The sequence below is a fragment of the Henckelia pumila genome, chromosome 1 (genome assembly GCF_033568475.1).
Source record: "Henckelia pumila isolate YLH828 chromosome 1, ASM3356847v2, whole genome shotgun sequence".
Taxonomy (NCBI): domain Eukaryota; kingdom Viridiplantae; phylum Streptophyta; class Magnoliopsida; order Lamiales; family Gesneriaceae; genus Henckelia; species Henckelia pumila.
Window position 1 is genome coordinate 124,963,436 of NC_133120.1, and position 19,026 is coordinate 124,982,461.

Here is a 19,026-nt window from a genome sequence, read left to right on the forward strand (position 1 = left end):
ATTAGTAGACTCCTGCTTTCTTCAGTCCTTATATCTTTATTTCATAGCTCGATCAACTGTTGCCAAAGATTTTGGCTGTAGAGCATGCCTCAACATTCTTGGCGGTACAGTTGTCAACAATTGTGTGCCAGAATCTCTTAGCAATTTCTCCAAATATTTCCATTTGAGATAAGTTCAGAGACGAGAAGGGATCTCGCTCTGATACCACTTGTTAGGATCGGTTTGGGGGTGGGTAAACTGCTTTGATCTCACTTAACAGGGAATCGGTTCGGTAAGGTGATTGGCACTGTAGCAGTTGACCTTTTTAGTCTTCAAGATTGAGTTTAGTTGAGGTTGGTCAACTGAACTGCTTCCTTCTCGCGTGTCGATGTTAATTGAAAAAAATAAATGTGCGGAATGATGTCAACTAACAGATTAAAACTGTGAACGAATGGATTGGTGAGTGGGTAAGAGTGATCGACTGAAAATAATATGCGCAAGTGTTTGTTTTTGGATATTCGAAGATTTCAATACTCTTACGTCACCCCTTCTTCCACCTCAAAAGGATTCACTCTAGAAGACTTTGACTATTACAACGCTTTGCAACAACTCACTCCAAGACTAGGACTTACATACAATTTCTTATCCCAGAACTCCTAGACTTAAGAACTCAGCCCTCGATTGATTCTTGTTACAACGAGGTTTGCATTACCTCAACTGATAAATACAACTACAACGCTTGTATTAAAACTCAACACTTAAGCACAATTTGATCCTGTTGATCTGATATGTTGATATGCTCTCTTGTGTTCTTCGTTTCTTGATTTCTTCTTAGAATTGAACTTTGAGTTCCTTGACTTGAACATTTGTGGATAAACTGAAGATGTTCAGTTTATCTTTGATAACTTGAATGTATGCACGTGTATTCTTCTAAGGAGCCGGATGCATTTCAAGCACCCCTGAATGTGTATTTATACTTGTCTTTTCCTCGTACATTCTCTAACATCACGTACACTGTTGTGTTTTGTTTTTGTGACGTTAGATCTGTAAGTATGATCTTATCCATAAGAGTTAAGCTGATGTAGCATTCACGCAGTCTTATGGATGGTTTAGTCGAGCATTCATTTAGCTTTGATATATCAGTTTGACTCGATTGTAGCAATGTAGTTAGATGGAGCAGTTTGGCTTTTGGAAAACTGATTCAGTTTAGCTCCCTAAACTGAATGCAGTTACTTAATATCTTCGGTTGAGCTTTTTGATCAACGGCCAACTCAATTGATATCTACAGTTTAGCTCGTTCAGTCGATGTCTTTGCTTCGCTTTATTTTTTATATTGGACAAGATCAGTTGACCTATGAATTTAGCTTAGTTTTTTCAATATCCAAAACCGCGTATGTTGATTAAGTCTTAAGCATTTTCACGTTTTGGGATGTCCAGCTAAGACAAGGCCTAATAAGCCTAATGAAAAGAAACTTGACTCAATGATGGTTAGGTATTATTTTATTGGACACTATAAAAAAATATGGGGGTATTAGTTGTATGTTCCCATAACTAAGTCAATTTTTTAGTCGAGAAATGCCCGGTTCTTTGAGGATACCAATTTTGCGGGAGAGATAAAGCTAGAGATATTATCTTTGAAGAGGAATATGTGAATCCACAGGTGTTTTAGGAATTGATCAAGATATCATTCCTGACCTTGACCAGACACAGTACAACAAGATAATATTGAAGATCCTCCCATTCAAGACAATATCCCAGATGAACAAACTCAAAAACCTCCAGACCTATGTCATCAAGGAGACCCATTAGAGAGAGAAGAAATGCGGAGCCAGATGATATAAAGTTCGTCTTGTCGCAAAAAGCTTTACACAGAAAGACGACTTTGATTATAAAGAAACTCTCTCTCCGATTTTTTTGAAAGACTCTTTTAGGATTATAATGGCATTAGTGACACATTTTGATCTTGTGTTACATTAGATGGATGTTAAGACAATATTTCTCACTGGTGACATTGATGAAACAATTTTTATGGTGCAACCAAAAAATTTTTGTATCTGGAGACCCAAATAACATGGTTTGCAAAATCAAGAAATCCATCTATGGACTCAAATATGCATCTCGACAATGGTATTCTAAATTTCATAAAGTGATTATCTCATTCGGTTTTGAAATAAATTTGGTCGATGATTGTGCATACCATAAGTTGCAGTTTTGTTCTTGATGATTTGACAGATGGTTCTGAGTTTGCAATATGGTATTCTCCAACAATCTTAGCAATAAGAAAATTGTTTTATAAAATACTTGATTAAGGACTCTGGAACTTAAAACATTCGGGCATGTAAGCAACCGTCAACCTTGTTTTGCTAACAAAGATTGATTAAAGCAAGATAAGTCTCTTAATCGCATCTCCAGACTCCGATCATATTTGGCACGACAAAGATTCTGCCAACGTATCCAGTGAATCTTGTTTTCCATTGATGTCCCTCCTCACAGATTCTGTATATCATAGATTGCAATTTTTAAAGAGCCCGGAATTCGGAAGAGAATCATATTATAATTGCTTGTGCCACAACCTTGATGAAGTTTCATATTGTCAAACGTCAAGATTTTGAACCACCGAGTATCTGAACAAATATTTATTCTCCGCCTTGTCTTCTGTGATTATTTAAGCATAAGAGAGTACATGGGTACAAGTGAATCAAGTTATTCGTGAATAACTTGTGAGCGACTCGATCAGAACTTGACTCGAGCTAAATTTGATTGAGGTCGATTCCAGATCGAGATAGCTCGAGTAGTCATTACTCAATTGGAGTTCGAATTTGAGTTGTTTCTAAATGACTAAATAACTACATTTTTTTTTAAATTTAGAGATACAAAATCTAAGGAGATTTTTTTATCAATATATATCTAAGATTTAAACCTTGAGCTCGATTCCAATTCGAGGTAGCTCGAGTCATTACTCAATTGGAGTTCAAGTTTTGGTTGTTTCTAATTGAACTAAGTAACTACATTTTTATTTTTATTTAGAGGATACAAAATCTAAAGAATGTTTTGTAATCAATATATATCTAAGATTTAAATCGTAAACAACAAGTGCATCGAGATTTTCGAATATGAGCTCGAATATTTCAACACGTACACAAATATTTGAAGCTCAAACTTAAAATTGATTTGGATCGAATTCGAGTTCAAGTAGATAAAATTTAAATCAAGTCAAACTTAGGTAATGTTTGAGAACGCTTTTAGAAAACACTTTTAAGCTTTTTATTCACAAAAAACTAAAACTTGCTTCTTAAAAACGTTCCCAAACACTACGTTAGCAATATGGCACTCAACTCATGTACACCCCTCGTCTAGTATGTTTTGGTAAAAACTAAATATCGGTTTTTGCTTTAAGAAAGTAGCCTGCCAAAAGAAAAGGAAAAGCAAACTCAACTCTTTCTATCTAAAATTAAAATTTTGTCGCCCCAAATCTATTCTAGTCAACTCTCTAGATCCACCACTATGAAAGGGGATGCACAAATCAGTTTGCTTCTACAAAGGCCTAAACAAAAATAAGTAACATTTTACCGTCGGTAATCCAGGTCAAACCATAAAAATGTGATCAAAAGCAATCCAAGATAAACTCAAATCTAATATGGAAAAGCAAATCGATTCAGTACATAAATATGAGGGAAGACTTCAGCTTCTATAAAAAGCCACGAATACCCTTACAAAAAAAAAAAAAAACCACAAATACACAACAGCAACTTCCATATCTCAAACTGAATTGCTCTAAATGAGTAAGAAAACAAGAACAAAATTTCAATACTACTAAACAATAGCATTGGCGGCGCTAGCAATCCTAGGCCAGAGATCAGCACACTCCTTCCCAATCGGACCCGTGATGGCCGAACCTAAAAACCAACGAAATGCAACACATTACACAGGGGTGTCTATAAAATCTGAAGAAATGCCAACGAAAATGGAGTGAATGAGCTACTTGACACTACCGGCACTGTTCATAAAGCCCAAATTTAGTTTCGAAACAGCATGAAAGGAGAGCTATTCTCCAATCTCCATTACCCGTAACAACAGACAACTACCAACTCTTATAAAAAGTAAATTTCTAGACAAATATGGCTTATAAAAGGAACATTACCTTTCATTTCACCCTTGGGATTCACAATGACCCCAGCATTATCTGTTGATGCAAAAGAGAAAAGACAAAGATCAACAAATGTTGCCATCGAATAAACAGGATTGTACTTTAACAATCATCATTTTGCACATTTTCATAACATCCATGCTATCACATTCAAAGTGTAAACATTTCGCAAATTTATTAACTAGTGGTGGTCGGCCATCCTAGGAAAAAGCATTCTTCGTCCAAGAGCCGACATTATGGTTTTCCATCAGTGAACTGTTGCAGAACTTTTTGTGAAAAGTCATTTCTGAATGGGAATGTAGAAGGGCATATCAAGACTACAATCAGATACCAGCAAACCAACTAAGAAAAATTATAAGATTTTCCTTCACACTACGAAGCAGGCCTTGCTAATTAACACAGTAAACAACACAACCAAAAATTTGAAACCAGTGGTCAAAAGTATAGCTCACATGAGCACGCAAGAATTCCAGGAGCCAAGAGACGAGTAGAGTGGACAATTCAATGGAATTCAGAAGGCAAACATCGAAACTTAAGAAAAATTTCACATAAATTCATATAATTTTGTTTTCTCTGGCAGTTGCCTCCAGTCTGTGTATAGGTACAAGTAGAGCTACCATTCAAAATTTTCCATGACCGCTGAGTTTCTCGGCAAATGATCAAGAAATGTAGTCAAAAGAAGAAAAAAATTACCTAAGCAGCTAGCATCATGATTGCAGAAACTGGATGTTAGCTATAACATGTGTATGCATGTAATATTAAACTCAAGAAACCAATTAGCTCCTAAATACAAGTGAAATCAGGAATCACCCAACAACAGCAGGAGGCCAAAAAAAGCCAACCAAAACATAAGTTTTCGTCCGCTAGGACAAAATACCTTCGAAGTACATGAAGACACCGTCCTTTCGGCGCCAAGGCTTGCGTTGGCGAACGATAACGGCGGGCATAACCTTCTTTCTGAGATCCGGTTTCCCCTTCTTCACAGTAGCCATCACCATGTCGCCGACGCAAGCTGATGGAAGCCTGTTGAGCCTTCCCTTGATTCCCTTAACCGATATAATGTAGAGATTCTTCGCCCCCGTGTTATCGGCACAGTTCACCGTCGCCGCCACCGGCAGACCCAGCGACATCCTGAACTTGTTCCCCGCCGATCCTCCGCGTCCTGCGCACAAATACAAGGATTTCAAAAACAACAATAGCATAAAAATGATTCGAGTAGAAATGGAAACATAGAAAGGCAGAGTTTTCAATCCAAGATCGTACCTCGCTTCGACATTTTTGCAGTCGTCCCCGAAATCCAGCTGAAACCTGGAAAGAGAAAGAAGCTAGGGTTTTATAGGATGTGGGCTGGGCCTTTTCGCATTTGCTATAAACGGGCTGGGCTTCATATATGGCTCAGATTTAAATTTGATTTTGAATTTTGGGGTCCGTTCGGGAAGACACTGTAACTCTCACGTTTTTAACTTTCCATTTCAATATACTTTAACTTTGACAAAATCATAAAACATATTCTTTAAATTTAAAATTTGTAAAATAGTTTGATGTAAATGCATGTGAAAAATATCGAAAACAATAAAAACTAATTTAGTATTTGATTTATTTAAATGATATAAACAATGGATCCGTAGAGTTAACTATGTTCGTTAAAAGATAAAAACTCTCATGAGACGGTCTTACGATTCAATTTTGTGATACGAGTTTACTATTTGGGTCACTCATAAAAAAATATTATTTTTTATACAAAAAATATTACTTTTTATGATAAATATAGATAGAGTTGACTCGTTTCAATGATAAAAAAACCGTGAGACCGTCTCACGAAAGACTTATTCATGTTTAAAATAGTTGTCCGGACGCCTTTTCAACTTTCAAAACCAAAAAATTTTTAGAGAATAATTTTTCAAACACATTTTTTTAAAAAAAAAAAAACAACTTTCAAAAAACTTTTCAAATATCATTTTTATGAAAATATTTTATAAATACTTGTAAAAACGTAGTGTAAATAAACAAACATAAAACATAAAATAATAGATCCAAATTTTTTCCGTGTCTCATGACTCATCGTTATTTTTACAATGTCCCAATTGCATATTTCAAATCATGACAGAATCTATTAAAATAAAACTATAAAACAACAAAAAATTTTTACAAAACTAACACCCAAATATGAAAAGTTAAGTACATGACCAATTGGAAAATCTTCCCCTTAATTTTTTTAGTTTCATGGATTCTTTAATCAAGTAAATAATTAATAATTTAAAATATTTTTTATCACAAAACTTTTATGAAAACAACAGTACAAGTTTATTTTGTGAGAAAAATATCTTATTTGACACGAACCATGAAATACTATTACTTTTATGCTAAAACGTATTACTTTTCATTATAAATAAAAGTCGATTTGATGAGTTTCAATGATATAAATCTGTGAGACTGTCTCACAAGTCACAAGAGACCTACTCATTTTTAATTTGAGTTACAAATGTAAATGTAAAATTAGTTCATTAAAAAACATATTTGAATAAATAATTAAAACCAAAATTAATCTAAGTGAAAAGCTAGCAAGTTTTTTGTGAGGTGTGTCGACCTGACTCACATCTATAATGAAAAATAATATTTTTGATAAGTAATAATTTCAATAGATCGAGTCGAGCTGAAGATCAATATCACAAAATTGACTAATGAGACGATCTTATATGATTGTTTAAATATTTTTTTTATTTAAACTAAACTTGAACTAATGTATTAAATAGAATTTGTAAAGTTCTTGTATTAAATATAAATTGTGAAGTTTAATTTTGACATTTTGACAAAGACAGTGAAATGGATAAATGAGATCCTATTTGTACAGGCACGACCTCAATGCAGACTTAAAATCTTATTATTTTTGAATAAACTCCACAAATATTAAGTATCATTGAAATAGTGCTAGTAAAAATAGAATGAAAATATTCCAATGAATTGGTAGTTTCCCCAATATTGATAACGGATCGGATTGTCTTCCAACAAACCAAAAACGATGTCACAAGGAACCACCATTAACGTCATTATGACGTGGAAATCATTTATTTTTTAAATTTAAAAGGGGAAATACAGTCGTTCTAAAAAAAAAAAAAAGGGGGAAATACAATAAAATGTCATTAAGAACAGTTAAATTAAATATCCACTCACTGCTTCGCTCACACACACGCATTCACTCTCTCTCCAATCCAAGATCCATCGATCCATCGATCAATTCTCCCTTCAAATTTCTCCCCCGCACGCGATTACGCAGCCTACTTCTTTATTTTCCCTTTTCGGGAACTACAATAATTCCATTCGCATACATAAATTATAAATTAATAAAAAAAAGACGCTCTTCAGTGCCCAAGATTTTATATTTTGAGTTTCTGTGGCAATTATTTACTATATATAATCGCAAGCAAACACCTTGGTGAGGAATTTGTTCTGGGATTTAAACTATTATATATTTGTTTGAACCCTAAAGGTCTTTCCGATCTAGGGTTTTGGGGATCGCTGTTGTTTGTGGAGGTTTTTGCAGGGGGAAAATGGCTACTCATGGCGCTGCTCCAGTGACCGTAACTCAGGTAATCTTATGGTTTACTTGCGTAGTGGGTGATTTTTTGTGGTATATTTCTTTTGAAAAAGTAATCTTGTGAGTACTTATGGGTGGATTTTTTTTGTTTCCTGTTATGAATATTAGATTGGATCGTATTTCGTCCAGCAGTATTACCAGGTGTTTCAGCAGCAGCGGGATTATGTACATCAGTTTTACACTGATGAAAGCTCTATGATTAGAGTTGATGGGGATACCGTCCATCCTGCAAATGATATGATGGTGTGGACTTTAAAACCCAATTTTCGTCTCTTTTTTTTTTGGTTTCTTTGTAACGTGATTATTGCTTTCGAGTATCAATGTCCTTCTTGAGACTGAATTACATTGAAATTTTAATTCATGGTGATAACTTGATGGTTTTTACATTAGTGATCTAAGGATGATTCATTTTAGCTGGTTTTTGGTCTTTGGGACATTGAAATTGTGGTAGGAAGAAATATCTTTTCTCAATCTCCTCCTTGGTGATGGGTTCCTTTTGAAGTATGCCAGTTTTTCAAGATAAACTTTTTATGGTCATGGGTTTTGTTTCACTGGTTATCTTAGAAAGGTAACAAAAGCCCGTGTCTTCAATGCATATCTTTTTACGGTTTAATTCCTGCATGGTACGAGCTGCTGATGGAGTATTGGATAATTTGATGTTAAAATATTTTAGAGCAATTATGTTTCATCATATTATGCAATTATTCTTTCTTTATTGAAAATATACCTAATGTGATCTACAAATGCTCAGTCATAACCATATATGAAATATGAAATCATGAAACTACTGAACTTTTGCGTCGGTATGCATAGAAAATGTCTTTTTCTTTTTTGACTTGTTAATAGTGTTAAAATTCACATAATCCAGAATACGAAGACAAGGAACCAGAGGGTGTTAAATTCTTCCTGCTTTGCCTTGTGGGATGATCTTCTGGAAACTTTCTTCAAATGCTATTCCTAGAGATATGGGTTATACATATGTATCCATAAAAAATACCCCCACTTGACCAGTGTTCTAAAACTCGGGCTAGGCGGCCCGGCCGCACCGAAAACATGCTAATCGGTCGGCCTAGGCGGCCTTGGCGCCTAGGCGGGGCTAGGCGGTCCTAGGCGGGGCTAGGCGGAAATAGGGTAGGATTTTCAGAATTTTTTTTAAATTTGGGCTTTTAAATTTAAAGCTCAAATTATAAAAAAAAAACTGAAGTGTAATTTCTTTTTGTGTTGGGCTTAAGTTTTATAAGCCCTAAACTGATGTACGACAAGAAAATCGATTTGTTGGCTTGCCCTAGCATCAAAATTCATCTTCATTGTCTGCGTGATTGAGTAACCAGAGCATCTCGCGAATTAAAAGGCGGAAGAAATCAAAGCGAATGAAGAAGCCCACATTTTGAGTGCCATATTTGAAGAAAAAATTGGTGTCTGCTCTTTCCTCAAATGCTGAACTCATTTTAAATTTGATATTATTGTGTTGGAGTTTTAATATTTCATTTATTACATTGAAACAGTGGAATGCACCTAGCGCCGCCTAGTGGGGGGACTAGGCGGCGCTAGGCGCTGGTCTGGCGCCCGACTAGCGCCTAGCGAATTGCGCCAGACCAGCGCCTAGCGAATTTTAGAACCATGCACTTGACCTCTATGAAAGAGATCCTGATTTTTAAATTTGGCTGTTGTATGAATCGCTGACATGGTTTGTGAGTTGTGACCCAACAGCAGCAGTCTGGATTTCTCAGTTGTCAGTATTGAGAATTATCCAATGAATCCTGCTTCTAACAAGATTTTGTGTCTGAAACTTACATTTAGGCTTTCTGCTGTTGCTCGTAGTACTTTTCACCTTTGATATGTACTTACTGCGTTTGTACGTTGTGCAATTTATACAAAATTCATTTGCTGCATTTGGTGGTTAACTTTATTCAATAGGAGATTATGTACGCTATTTCCACTTCTATATTCATATGTAATTCTTATATTCTTCTGCAGCAAATTCATCAACTAATCATGTCGCTAGACTTCACTGGAATTGAAATCAAGACAATAAATTCCCTTGAATCTTGGAATGGAGGTGTTCTCGTGGTTGTTACTGGTTCTTTGAAATCTAGAGATACTACCAGGTGGAAGAAATTTGTGCAGACCTTTTTTCTTGCCCCACAAGAGAAAGGTTATTTTGTTCTGAATGATATGTTTCACTTTGGTGATGAGGTGGTTGGTCACCAGCCTTCAGCTCCAGAAGTGCAGGAACAGACTGCCGATTTTCAACCAACTGTTCCTACCAATCTTCCTGATCCACCTGGTAGAGTTGACTAATCTGTTGAGCTTTTTTTATGATTTCAGTAGTCGATGCTTTCTTATATACATAAATTTCCTTATCATGAACTCCTTCTTTTGATGGCAAAATGGTCTGAGTCTCACACATGTTTTCTAGGATGCTGTTCAGCTTTAGACTTTTTTGGAAAAATATCTATATCATCAATAATCACATTTTATGCATTCACTTGCCTTTTCATATCTGTATTTGCATGCTACGAATTCACTTTTGTCTTTCCTTCAATTGGGACTTTCTCTGTTTATAACTATGCTGTGGTTTTAGATTTCATTTACAAAGTTTTTTGGCTCAAGTACATGAAGTTTTTGTATTTTTATAGTCACGTGCAAACACACTTTTTTCTTTCCACTGCTTTTGATCGAAAACATTTATTTGAATGTTGAGACATATGTTTGTGACAATGAAACATTTTCGCGAGGAGGAAAAAGGTGTCTTGTGATTGTGTAATCATCAGGCTAAAGCATTTGTTTTGAACAGTATCAGATTATGCCTTGGAGGAAGAGGCTCGGGACTATGTTAACTCAGTTCATATTGAAGGAGATGGGCCTGACCATGAGTACGGTTATCAAGAATATTATCATCAGGAGCCTGAGCCTGAACACGAGCCTGAAACTGATGAACTAGAAGTGGAAAATCCAGTGGAAGAAATTAGTGAATCACATCTAAGTACCGTGGCTGCTGTGCCAGAGGCTCAGCTTTCTGTAGAGGAGGAACCGGAACAAGTTTTGGAGCCTGAGAAGCTAACTTATGCTTCAATTGTAAGTGGCATTTTGAGTAGATGTAGATCGAATATTATCATTTGAGTCATCATATATACGTACGTGTGTGTGTGATATCGTTGTATATAGTATATAAATAACACCCTGCCTCTGTTTGATTGAGATTTCGAAATGGAAGCATGAGTGCATGACATATGATTCGATCATGTAGAGTTGATAATCGCATTAACTATAGTGAGAAAGAAGGCCATCGGTAATCTATCCAGTACTATCAACTTTAGCTGATTGCTATGTGTGTATCTGCTATCATCACGTATTTGATAATTGATATTGCAAGTGTTTCAATTGAGGTCATGCCGGATTCCCTTGTGCTCTGAAAGTGATTTCCGCTCATTTCCTATTTTTCTCTGTTTTCTGACATTTGAACAGCATATTTTAACTATAGCACTTCCTTTGAGGTGGTTCTTTTCTTTCAAATATATGTTCCCGGGGAAGTTATGTCAGATCTAATTACAATTTCCAGTTTTCCACTTTTTATTGCTTATTTCCTTCATTGATTGTTTTTTGTTTTCATTACATATTCTGACTGATTATTTTTCCTCCACTTCTTGTGGTTGTGTTTCTATCCTTTCAACGTGCGAAGTTGCGGGCGAAAGGAAAATCTTCATCATCAGTTAGCTATCCACCAGCCTTCTCTCAGAGCACACCATATGTTTCCGACTGGAACCATGTGTCACCGCCTTTGCCCCAGCAGTCAATTCCCAGTGTACTGAATACTGGTCCAGATGTCACGGAAGAAACTTTTTCACAAGATGAAGGTAGGCTGTAAGTTTTAAATGTTGTTTATGGAAATGCCTATTTATTTCACTTTTATTTTTTGATTGTGTTGTGGTCTACGCCGAAGCTGATTTACTCTAAATGGCATCCCTTCGCTGGTTACTACCATTAAGTGCTGGGGCCTGGGGAGTTTATTATTGAAATAAGAAAAGTGAATTGGGCCGGGCCCAAGCTTGTATTTGATGGATATTTGAATGTTGGTTTCATTTTTTTTAGTTTTTGCTTGGGCCTTGTGTCATGAAGAAACTAAGGCATTTGTGTAGAATTTGTAAAATGTAACTAACGTATTGTGCGACTTATTGACACTAAGTTCTTATGGAATTGTACTTATTCTTTCTCATTATTCAACTTAAACAACTTTATTTTTGCCAATATTTTCTCAGGAGAATCAAAATCTGTTTATGTGAGGAATTTGCCATCTACGGTAATGACGCTAGATATTCTACAAGAATTTAAAAATTTCGGCAGAATCAAGCAGGATGGAGTGTTTTTGAGGAATCGCAAGGTTCTTTTCTTTCTGATATTCCTTGATTTCATGTGATATCATATGGTAATGTAATTTAATTTGATTATTTAAATGCATCCATGGTTAACAGGATACCGGTGTTTGCTATGCCTTTGTCGAGTTTGAAGATGTGCAAAGTGTTCAGAATGCAATCAAGGTTGACAAATATCTCTCATTTACGATAAAATTTTTAATTTCTTGGTTTCTCAAAGTCCTTGTGAATGCCTACATCTACTTGGGAACTGATTCACTCATTATGCATCTTTAAGAGATATCCAATGTACTGCTTCCTTACTCAAACATATCTCTATGTTTCATTATGCTTTCAATTAGTTAGTTTGTTCTCTATCCATCACCTCGCATAATTATCTATCATGTCAGAATTTATTCTCCAGTATGTGTTATTACTTCATGTGTGTGTTGTCCTTTTGACAAACCTGCTGTGATGCAGTTAAATGCCGTAAAATGATTCTTTAAAGTAATATTGGTTTTGGGGATACCTTTTATTTATTGATCTTTGGATAGATGCTTCCAACATGTAGTACCAATATTTTGCGATTTGTTCCGTTTGGGATCGATTCTGGATGTCTGATATCATATGGTTGTGAAGTTCTATTTTGTTCTCAATTTTTATTTTTTTGACATCAACTATGTATTTGGTATCTGATTATAATTTCTTGTTTCTTTAGGCTTCTCCAATTCAATTGGCCGGAAAACAAGTGTATATTGAGGAGAGGAGACCAAATAGTGGTGCATCTCGTGGTGGACGTATGTATTTTAAACTCCTCCACCAAATGAAGAATTAAAATTTTCATTTACTCGAATATAAAAGATAGCCTGTGATCCCATCAATTCTTTCTTGTTATAATAAACTTTTGGCTGATATGATTCAGAAAGTTTATCATTATATATACATATATATATATATGATAGACTCATGCTCCAGACATCATTAATTACTGATGTGTATATATTAATGGTTAATTTTTTATGAAATGTTGCTGCTGTTCATTTTGCTTGCTTGATTGATTAGGTGGAAGGGGCCGAGGTAGAGGGGGGCTTGGTGGAAGGACGTTTGGAAGGGGCAGCGACCAAAATGGCAGCGACAACAGCAGCCGCTCAAGAACCAATGGTTTCCGTGGCATATGATGAAATAACGCTCGGGTCAGAACCTGTGGCATTTGATGAAATAACTTGTCTGCAAACGTTTCGAGTGAGCAAGTTTTTGTAACAGAAGCAAATGCTTCCCGTTTCGTTTCCTATTTTTGTTTGGAAGGACATTTTCTTTGAGTTTCTTTTTGCTATGAAACTAAGCCTTGTTTCCTCTTGATTGTGTTTTTATCTTCCATTTCAAGAGGAGGGCCTATCTGTACTTTGGAACACTTAACATGGACTCTTCACTGTGTGATTTTCGTTTACAATCTTCTTTTTTAAAAGCATTGATTTAGACAAGTTATAATATGATGAAAATCTTACTTATTTTGGTGTTTTAGCCATTTTAATTTTTGGGCTTCTCGGGTTAGTGTGTTTTTGGTAGCACACATGGATGTGTGCCCATACGAATTTTCTGTTTTTGGGCTAGGCACCCGAAAAATGGGGCAGCAAAAATAAATACAAGCATATTAAAATATATTTAATATTATTAGAAATTATATATTAAAATTAGATTGAAAATTATTGTGATGGTGATGTGATGATATTTTAATTTTTGATTATGTAATGGATGACATATTTATTTTTGGACATTTTTCAATTGAGGATCTATAAATAGACCTCAATATTTGTGAAGAAATAACACAAGTTTAGAGAGAAGATTTTATAAGTGTTTGGTTTAATATATATTTTGAGTTTTAGAGTTTTTAGTTTTTACCATAAATTTTTATTTTTCACAACACGTTATCAGCACGATCGCTCGAAGGTTCTCTATAATTTTCGATACTCCAAAACACAAAGAGAAAGACAAAAATATTTAACAAGTAAGTATATTTATTTTATTGTTTATTTATTTGTTGTGTATATATTTAATATATAATATCATGTTATTATCAGAAATAATTAAAAAAAAATTAGTTTTTAAAAACTTTTTATAAATCTTGGAAGGATGTTAAGACGACATCCCACACTCCCGGTAAGGGATACGACAAACATAAAACCCTCTAAGATTTTTAAATAATAACGTGATATGATTATACATTACTGCTTATATAATTTTATTGTGTAATTATATTTGTATAATTTCATGTTATTATATAAGAGGCTGTCTATGACACCGACCTTATAATAACGTGATATGATTATACATTACTGCTTATATAATTTTATTGTCTATTTATATTTGTATAATTTCATGTTATTATATAAGAGGCTGTCTATGACACTGACCTTATAATAACGTGATATGATATATATTTATCATGTATATATACTAACTATATCAATATATAATTTCATGTTATTATATAAGAGGTTGTCTAGGATACTGACCTTATAATAACGTGATATGATATATATTCTATTGAGTATATTTAATTATGATTATCATTATATGCATCACATGATTATCACGAATTTTTATTCAACACATACTCGATTTTTTTTCTTACCCCCAACGGTAACAAACGACTAGTTTTTGCCCTATAAATATGTTCACTCAAACTCATTTTCAATCACACCAAATTCACTCTTTCTCTCAAAATAATTTCTCCTCGATTTTTCAAAGATGAAGATGATGACATTTATAAGGCTATTTTTCATAACGACTATGATCTTCATGCTTACGAGTCTTGTACTCACCAGCGATTTTTCACCACATATTTTTTTTCTATTTGTACACGCAATTATAATCTTCGTTATTCCATTATTTTGTATTGTCGTACTAATAGAAATTAACTAATAAAATGCATTGTTATTTTTCTAGTACCACCATGTAAAATTTGACAAAGATTTAATTTGTTGCGCTCGATATCACTGGAAAGAATTATACGTTATGGACTCTCGATGTAGAGATGCATCTTGAGTCATTGGGTCTAAATGATACCATCAAAGAAAATAATATATCATTCTCACAAGAAAAGGCAAAGTCTATGATTTTTTTACGTAGACATCTTGATGAAGGATTGAAATGTGAGGTGAGCATCTCACAGAAAAAGACCCAATGATTTTATGGAAAGGGCTGAAAGAAAGATTTGAGCATATAAGAGAAGTTATACTCCCGACCGCCCGTGATGAATGAAATACGTTGAGATTCCAAGACTTTAAAAAAGTCAGTGATTACAATTCTACGATGTATCGAATAGTCTCGCAATTAAAATTTTGTGGGCATGTTGTTACTGAGATGGAAATGCTTGAAAAAACATTTTCCGCATTCCACGCATCAAATATAACTCTACAACAACAGTATAGAGTGCGTGGATTTTCGAGATATTCTGAACTCATCGCATGTCTTCTTGTGGCGAAAAAGAACAACGAATTATTAGTAAAAAATCATCAATCCCGACCCACTGGTTCAACGGCATTTCCAGAAGCAAATGTCGTAATTAAAAATGAAAACCAAAATCAAAGGCATAGACAATATTTTGGTCGTGGACGAGGTCGAGGAAGTGGGCGTGGACGTGGACGTAAAAATTATCGCGGTCGTGATCGTGGCCGTGGATATGAAAATAATCGACATAGTTATTTCAATAACTCATCTCAAAAGAACGTCATGAACCACCCACCAAAAAGGCAGCATGAAAATACGAGTGAAAATGAAAATCACTCAAAAAGATCTGAGAGTGTTTGTTATAGATGTGGCACTCCAGGACATTGGTCACATATTTGTTGAACCCATGAGCACCTATGTAAGCTCTATAAAGAATCGACAAAGGGAAAAGGAAAAGAGACCAATTTTATTGAAAATAGTGACCATTTAATTGGTTCAACTAGTTTCAATGCTGCAGATTTTTTGAATGATTTCGAAGACATTGATTAAAAGATTGGTGGGACTAGATTGTAACAAATTTGTATTTTTCATGCATTCTTGTATTATAAAGCATGTTATATTTTGCATTTGTATTGTACTTAATTTTTCTTTATTGCATTTTTGTGAAGTTTGATATGAAAAATGCTATGAGCAAACATGGCAATAATATCATGGAAATTTGCATACCGGATAGTGGTAAAACGCACACTATTCTGCGAGATGAAAAATATTTCATGGAAATAAAACCAACAAAAACAATGGTGAATACCATATCAGGTCCTGTAGACTTGATTGAAGGTTGTGGTAAAGCACAATTTTTGTTACCAAATGGTACAAAATTTCGGATAAATGATGCTTTATATTCACCACAATCGAAAAGAAATTTGTTGAGTTTTAATGACATATATTCTCATGGATATGATACTGAGACGATAACTGATGGAAATCAAAAATATATGTGTCTTATCACATATAAATCAGGAAAGAAATATGTGGTTGAAAAATTATCAATGCTCCCTACTGGATTGCATTATACACATATAAGGTCAATCGGATCAAATATGGTGGTTAATAATTCTTCAATATTAACCAATTGGCATGATCGATTAAGACATCCTGGTTCAATAATGATGCGAAAAATTATTGAAAATACACATGGTCATCCATTGAAAGACCAGAAGATCTTTCAGAATAATAAGTTTCAATATAAAGCATGTTCTCTTGGAAAACTTATTATAAGACCATCACCAGCTAAAATCCAAACAGAATCACTCATATTTCTTGAACGTATTCAGGGAATCTATTTGTGGGCCAATTCATCCACCATGTGGACCATTTTGATATTTTATGGTATTGATCGATGCCTCCAACAGATGGTCATGTGTATGCTTATTGTCAACTCGGAATGTGGCATTTGCAAGATTAATGACTCAAATAATAAAATTGCGGAATCAATTTTCCGATTATACAATCAAGAAAATAAGACTTGATAATGCTGGAGAATTTACTTCCCAAACTTTCAATAACTATTGTATGTCAATGGAAATTACTGTTGAACATCCTGTTGCTCATGTTCATACACAGAATGGATTAGCTGAATCATTGATTAAACGTCTACAACTGATTGCTAGACCAATGATTATGAGAACAAAACTCCCTATTTCTATATGAGGACATGCAATTTTACATGCTGCGGCATTAATTCGCATCAGACCAAGTGCATATCATAAATTCTCCCCATTGCAACTTGCATTTGGTAAAGAACCAAATATTTCTCATATGAGAATTTTGGATGTATGGTGTATGTGCCTATTGCACCACCTCAACGATAAAAAATGAATCCTCAAAGAAAAATCGGTATTTATATCGGTTATGATAGTACATCAATCATTCGATATCTTGAGCCTCAGACAGGCGATGTGTATACAGCACGCTTTGCTGATTGTCATTTTAATGAAGAAATCTTCCCAATGTAGGGGGGGAAAAAGAAACACATCGAAAAGGAAATCACATGGTATGTACCATCATTGTTACATTTGGATCCAAGGACCAAACAATGTGAGAAAGATGTACAACAAATTGTGCACTTGCAAAGAATTGCAAATCAAATGCCAGATGCATTTGCAAAAACAAAAGGGGTAACAAAATCATATATACATGTTGTAAATGCCCCTGCTCGAATTGAAATTCCAAAGAAACAAATTGAAGACACTCATGATGTCATAAAGCGCTTGAAGCGTGGAAGGCCAGTCGGTTCCAAGGATAAAAATCATCGGAAAAGAAAAGGCATAGAGAAACACGATGATCATAAAATAGAAAATGGTGTTCCAGAAGAAACACCTGATGATGAAAATATTCTGTCAGAACCACAAACTGACGAGAATCGTGAAATCTCTATCAATTATATTAATACTGAAAAAATATGGAACCGAAAATATATAGAAGATATTGATGAGATATTTTCTTATAATGTGACATGTAACATCATAAATGAAAATGAGGATCATGAACCAAAATCTTTTGGTGAATGTAAAACTCGTCATGATTGGGCCAAATGGAAAGATGTCATCCAGATTGAATTGGATTCGCTAAATAAACGTAATGTTTTTGGACCTATAGTCCTCACACCTAAAGGTGTAAAACCTGTTGGATACAGATGGATTTTTATTCGAAAGCAAAATGAGAAAAATGAAATAGTAAGATATAAAGCTAGACTTGTTGCACAAGGTTTTTCTCAAAGGCCTGGAATTGATTATGAAGAAACGTATTCTCCTGTTATGGATGCAATTACGTTTCGATATTTGATTAGTTTGGCCGTGTCTGAAAATTTGGAAATGTGTCTTATGGATGGTGTTACAGCTTACTTATACGGATCACTTGATAGTGATATATACATGAAAATCCCTGAAGGATTTAAGATGTCTGAAGCACAAAGTTTAAAACCCAGAGAATTTTATTCTGTAAAATTGCAAAGATCATTATATGGGTTGAAGCAATCCGGTCGAATGTGGTATAATCGGCTAAGTGAGCACTTGATGAAAAAGGGATATGTAAATGATTCAATATGCCCTTGTGTTTTCATCAAGAAAACAACATCCGGATGTGTAATTATTGCTATATATGTTGATGATTTAAATATCATTGGAACGAAGAAAGAAATTCAAGAAGCTATGATGTACTTGAAAGAAGAATTCGAAATGAAGGATCTTGGAAAAACCAAGTATTGCTTGGGTTTGCAAATTGAACAAAAAGAATGTGGAATTTTTGTTCACCAGACAAATTATACAGAAAAGATCCTTAAACGTTTTAATATGGATAAATCAAATCCATTAAGTACTCCAATGATTGTAAGATCATTAAACATAGAAAATGATCCATTTCGTCCATGTGAAGATGATTAAGTTATTCTTGGTCCAGAAGTACCATATCTAAGTGCCATTGGTGCCCTTATGTATCTTGCTAAT

At 34.5% G+C, this 19,026-nt stretch overlaps 2 protein-coding genes across 3 annotated transcripts; one reads left to right on the forward strand and one right to left on the reverse strand.

The window, feature by feature from the left end:
• Window positions 1-3,600: 3,600 nt before the first annotated feature.
• LOC140874865 (large ribosomal subunit protein uL14) lies at window positions 3,601-5,485 on the reverse strand. The gene is made up of 4 exons (XM_073278320.1): window positions 5,390-5,485; window positions 5,004-5,288; window positions 4,121-4,162; window positions 3,601-3,875 (listed from the first exon to the last, which is right to left on the reverse strand). Exons 1-4 carry the CDS (start codon window positions 5,400-5,402, stop codon window positions 3,793-3,795), a joined length of 423 nt encoding a protein of 140 aa, XP_073134421.1. The 5' UTR covers window positions 5,403-5,485; the 3' UTR covers window positions 3,601-3,792.
• A 1,804-nt stretch (window positions 5,486-7,289) lies between these two features.
• Window positions 7,290-13,411, forward strand: LOC140882007 (nuclear transport factor 2-like). Of its 2 annotated transcripts, none has more exons than XM_073287717.1 (9): window positions 7,290-7,713; window positions 7,830-7,964; window positions 9,699-10,008; window positions 10,519-10,799; window positions 11,404-11,578; window positions 11,981-12,102; window positions 12,194-12,259; window positions 12,792-12,870; window positions 13,136-13,411. In XM_073287717.1, the coding sequence occupies exons 1-9, from the start codon at window positions 7,675-7,677 to the stop codon at window positions 13,249-13,251; spliced, it is 1,323 nt and encodes a 440-aa protein (XP_073143818.1). In that variant the 5' UTR covers window positions 7,290-7,674; the 3' UTR covers window positions 13,252-13,411. The 2 variants fall into 2 exon arrangements, with proteins under 2 accessions (XP_073143818.1, XP_073143826.1); XM_073287725.1 differs by having other exon boundaries at window positions 10,525-10,799.
• The last annotated feature ends 5,615 nt before the right edge of the window (window positions 13,412-19,026 follow it).

Bases quoted from the DNA above. Each gene is read 5' to 3' on its own strand.
- LOC140874865 (XM_073278320.1), bottom strand. The intron at 4,163-5,003 runs GTATTTTGTCCT...TTGCATCAACAG, and splicing joins TGTCTTCATGTACTTCGAAG to ATAATGCTGGGGTCATTGTG. The intron at 3,876-4,120 runs GTAATGTTCCTT...GTTGGTTTTTAG, and splicing joins TCCCAAGGGTGAAATGAAAG to GTTCGGCCATCACGGGTCCG.
- LOC140882007 (XM_073287717.1), top strand. From the start codon at position 7,675: ATGGCTACTCATGGCGCTGCTCCAGTGACCGTAACTCAG. The intron at 10,800-11,403 runs GTAAGTGGCATT...CAACGTGCGAAG, and splicing joins AGCTAACTTATGCTTCAATT to TTGCGGGCGAAAGGAAAATC. The intron at 11,579-11,980 runs GTAGGCTGTAAG...ATATTTTCTCAG, and splicing joins AACTTTTTCACAAGATGAAG to GAGAATCAAAATCTGTTTAT.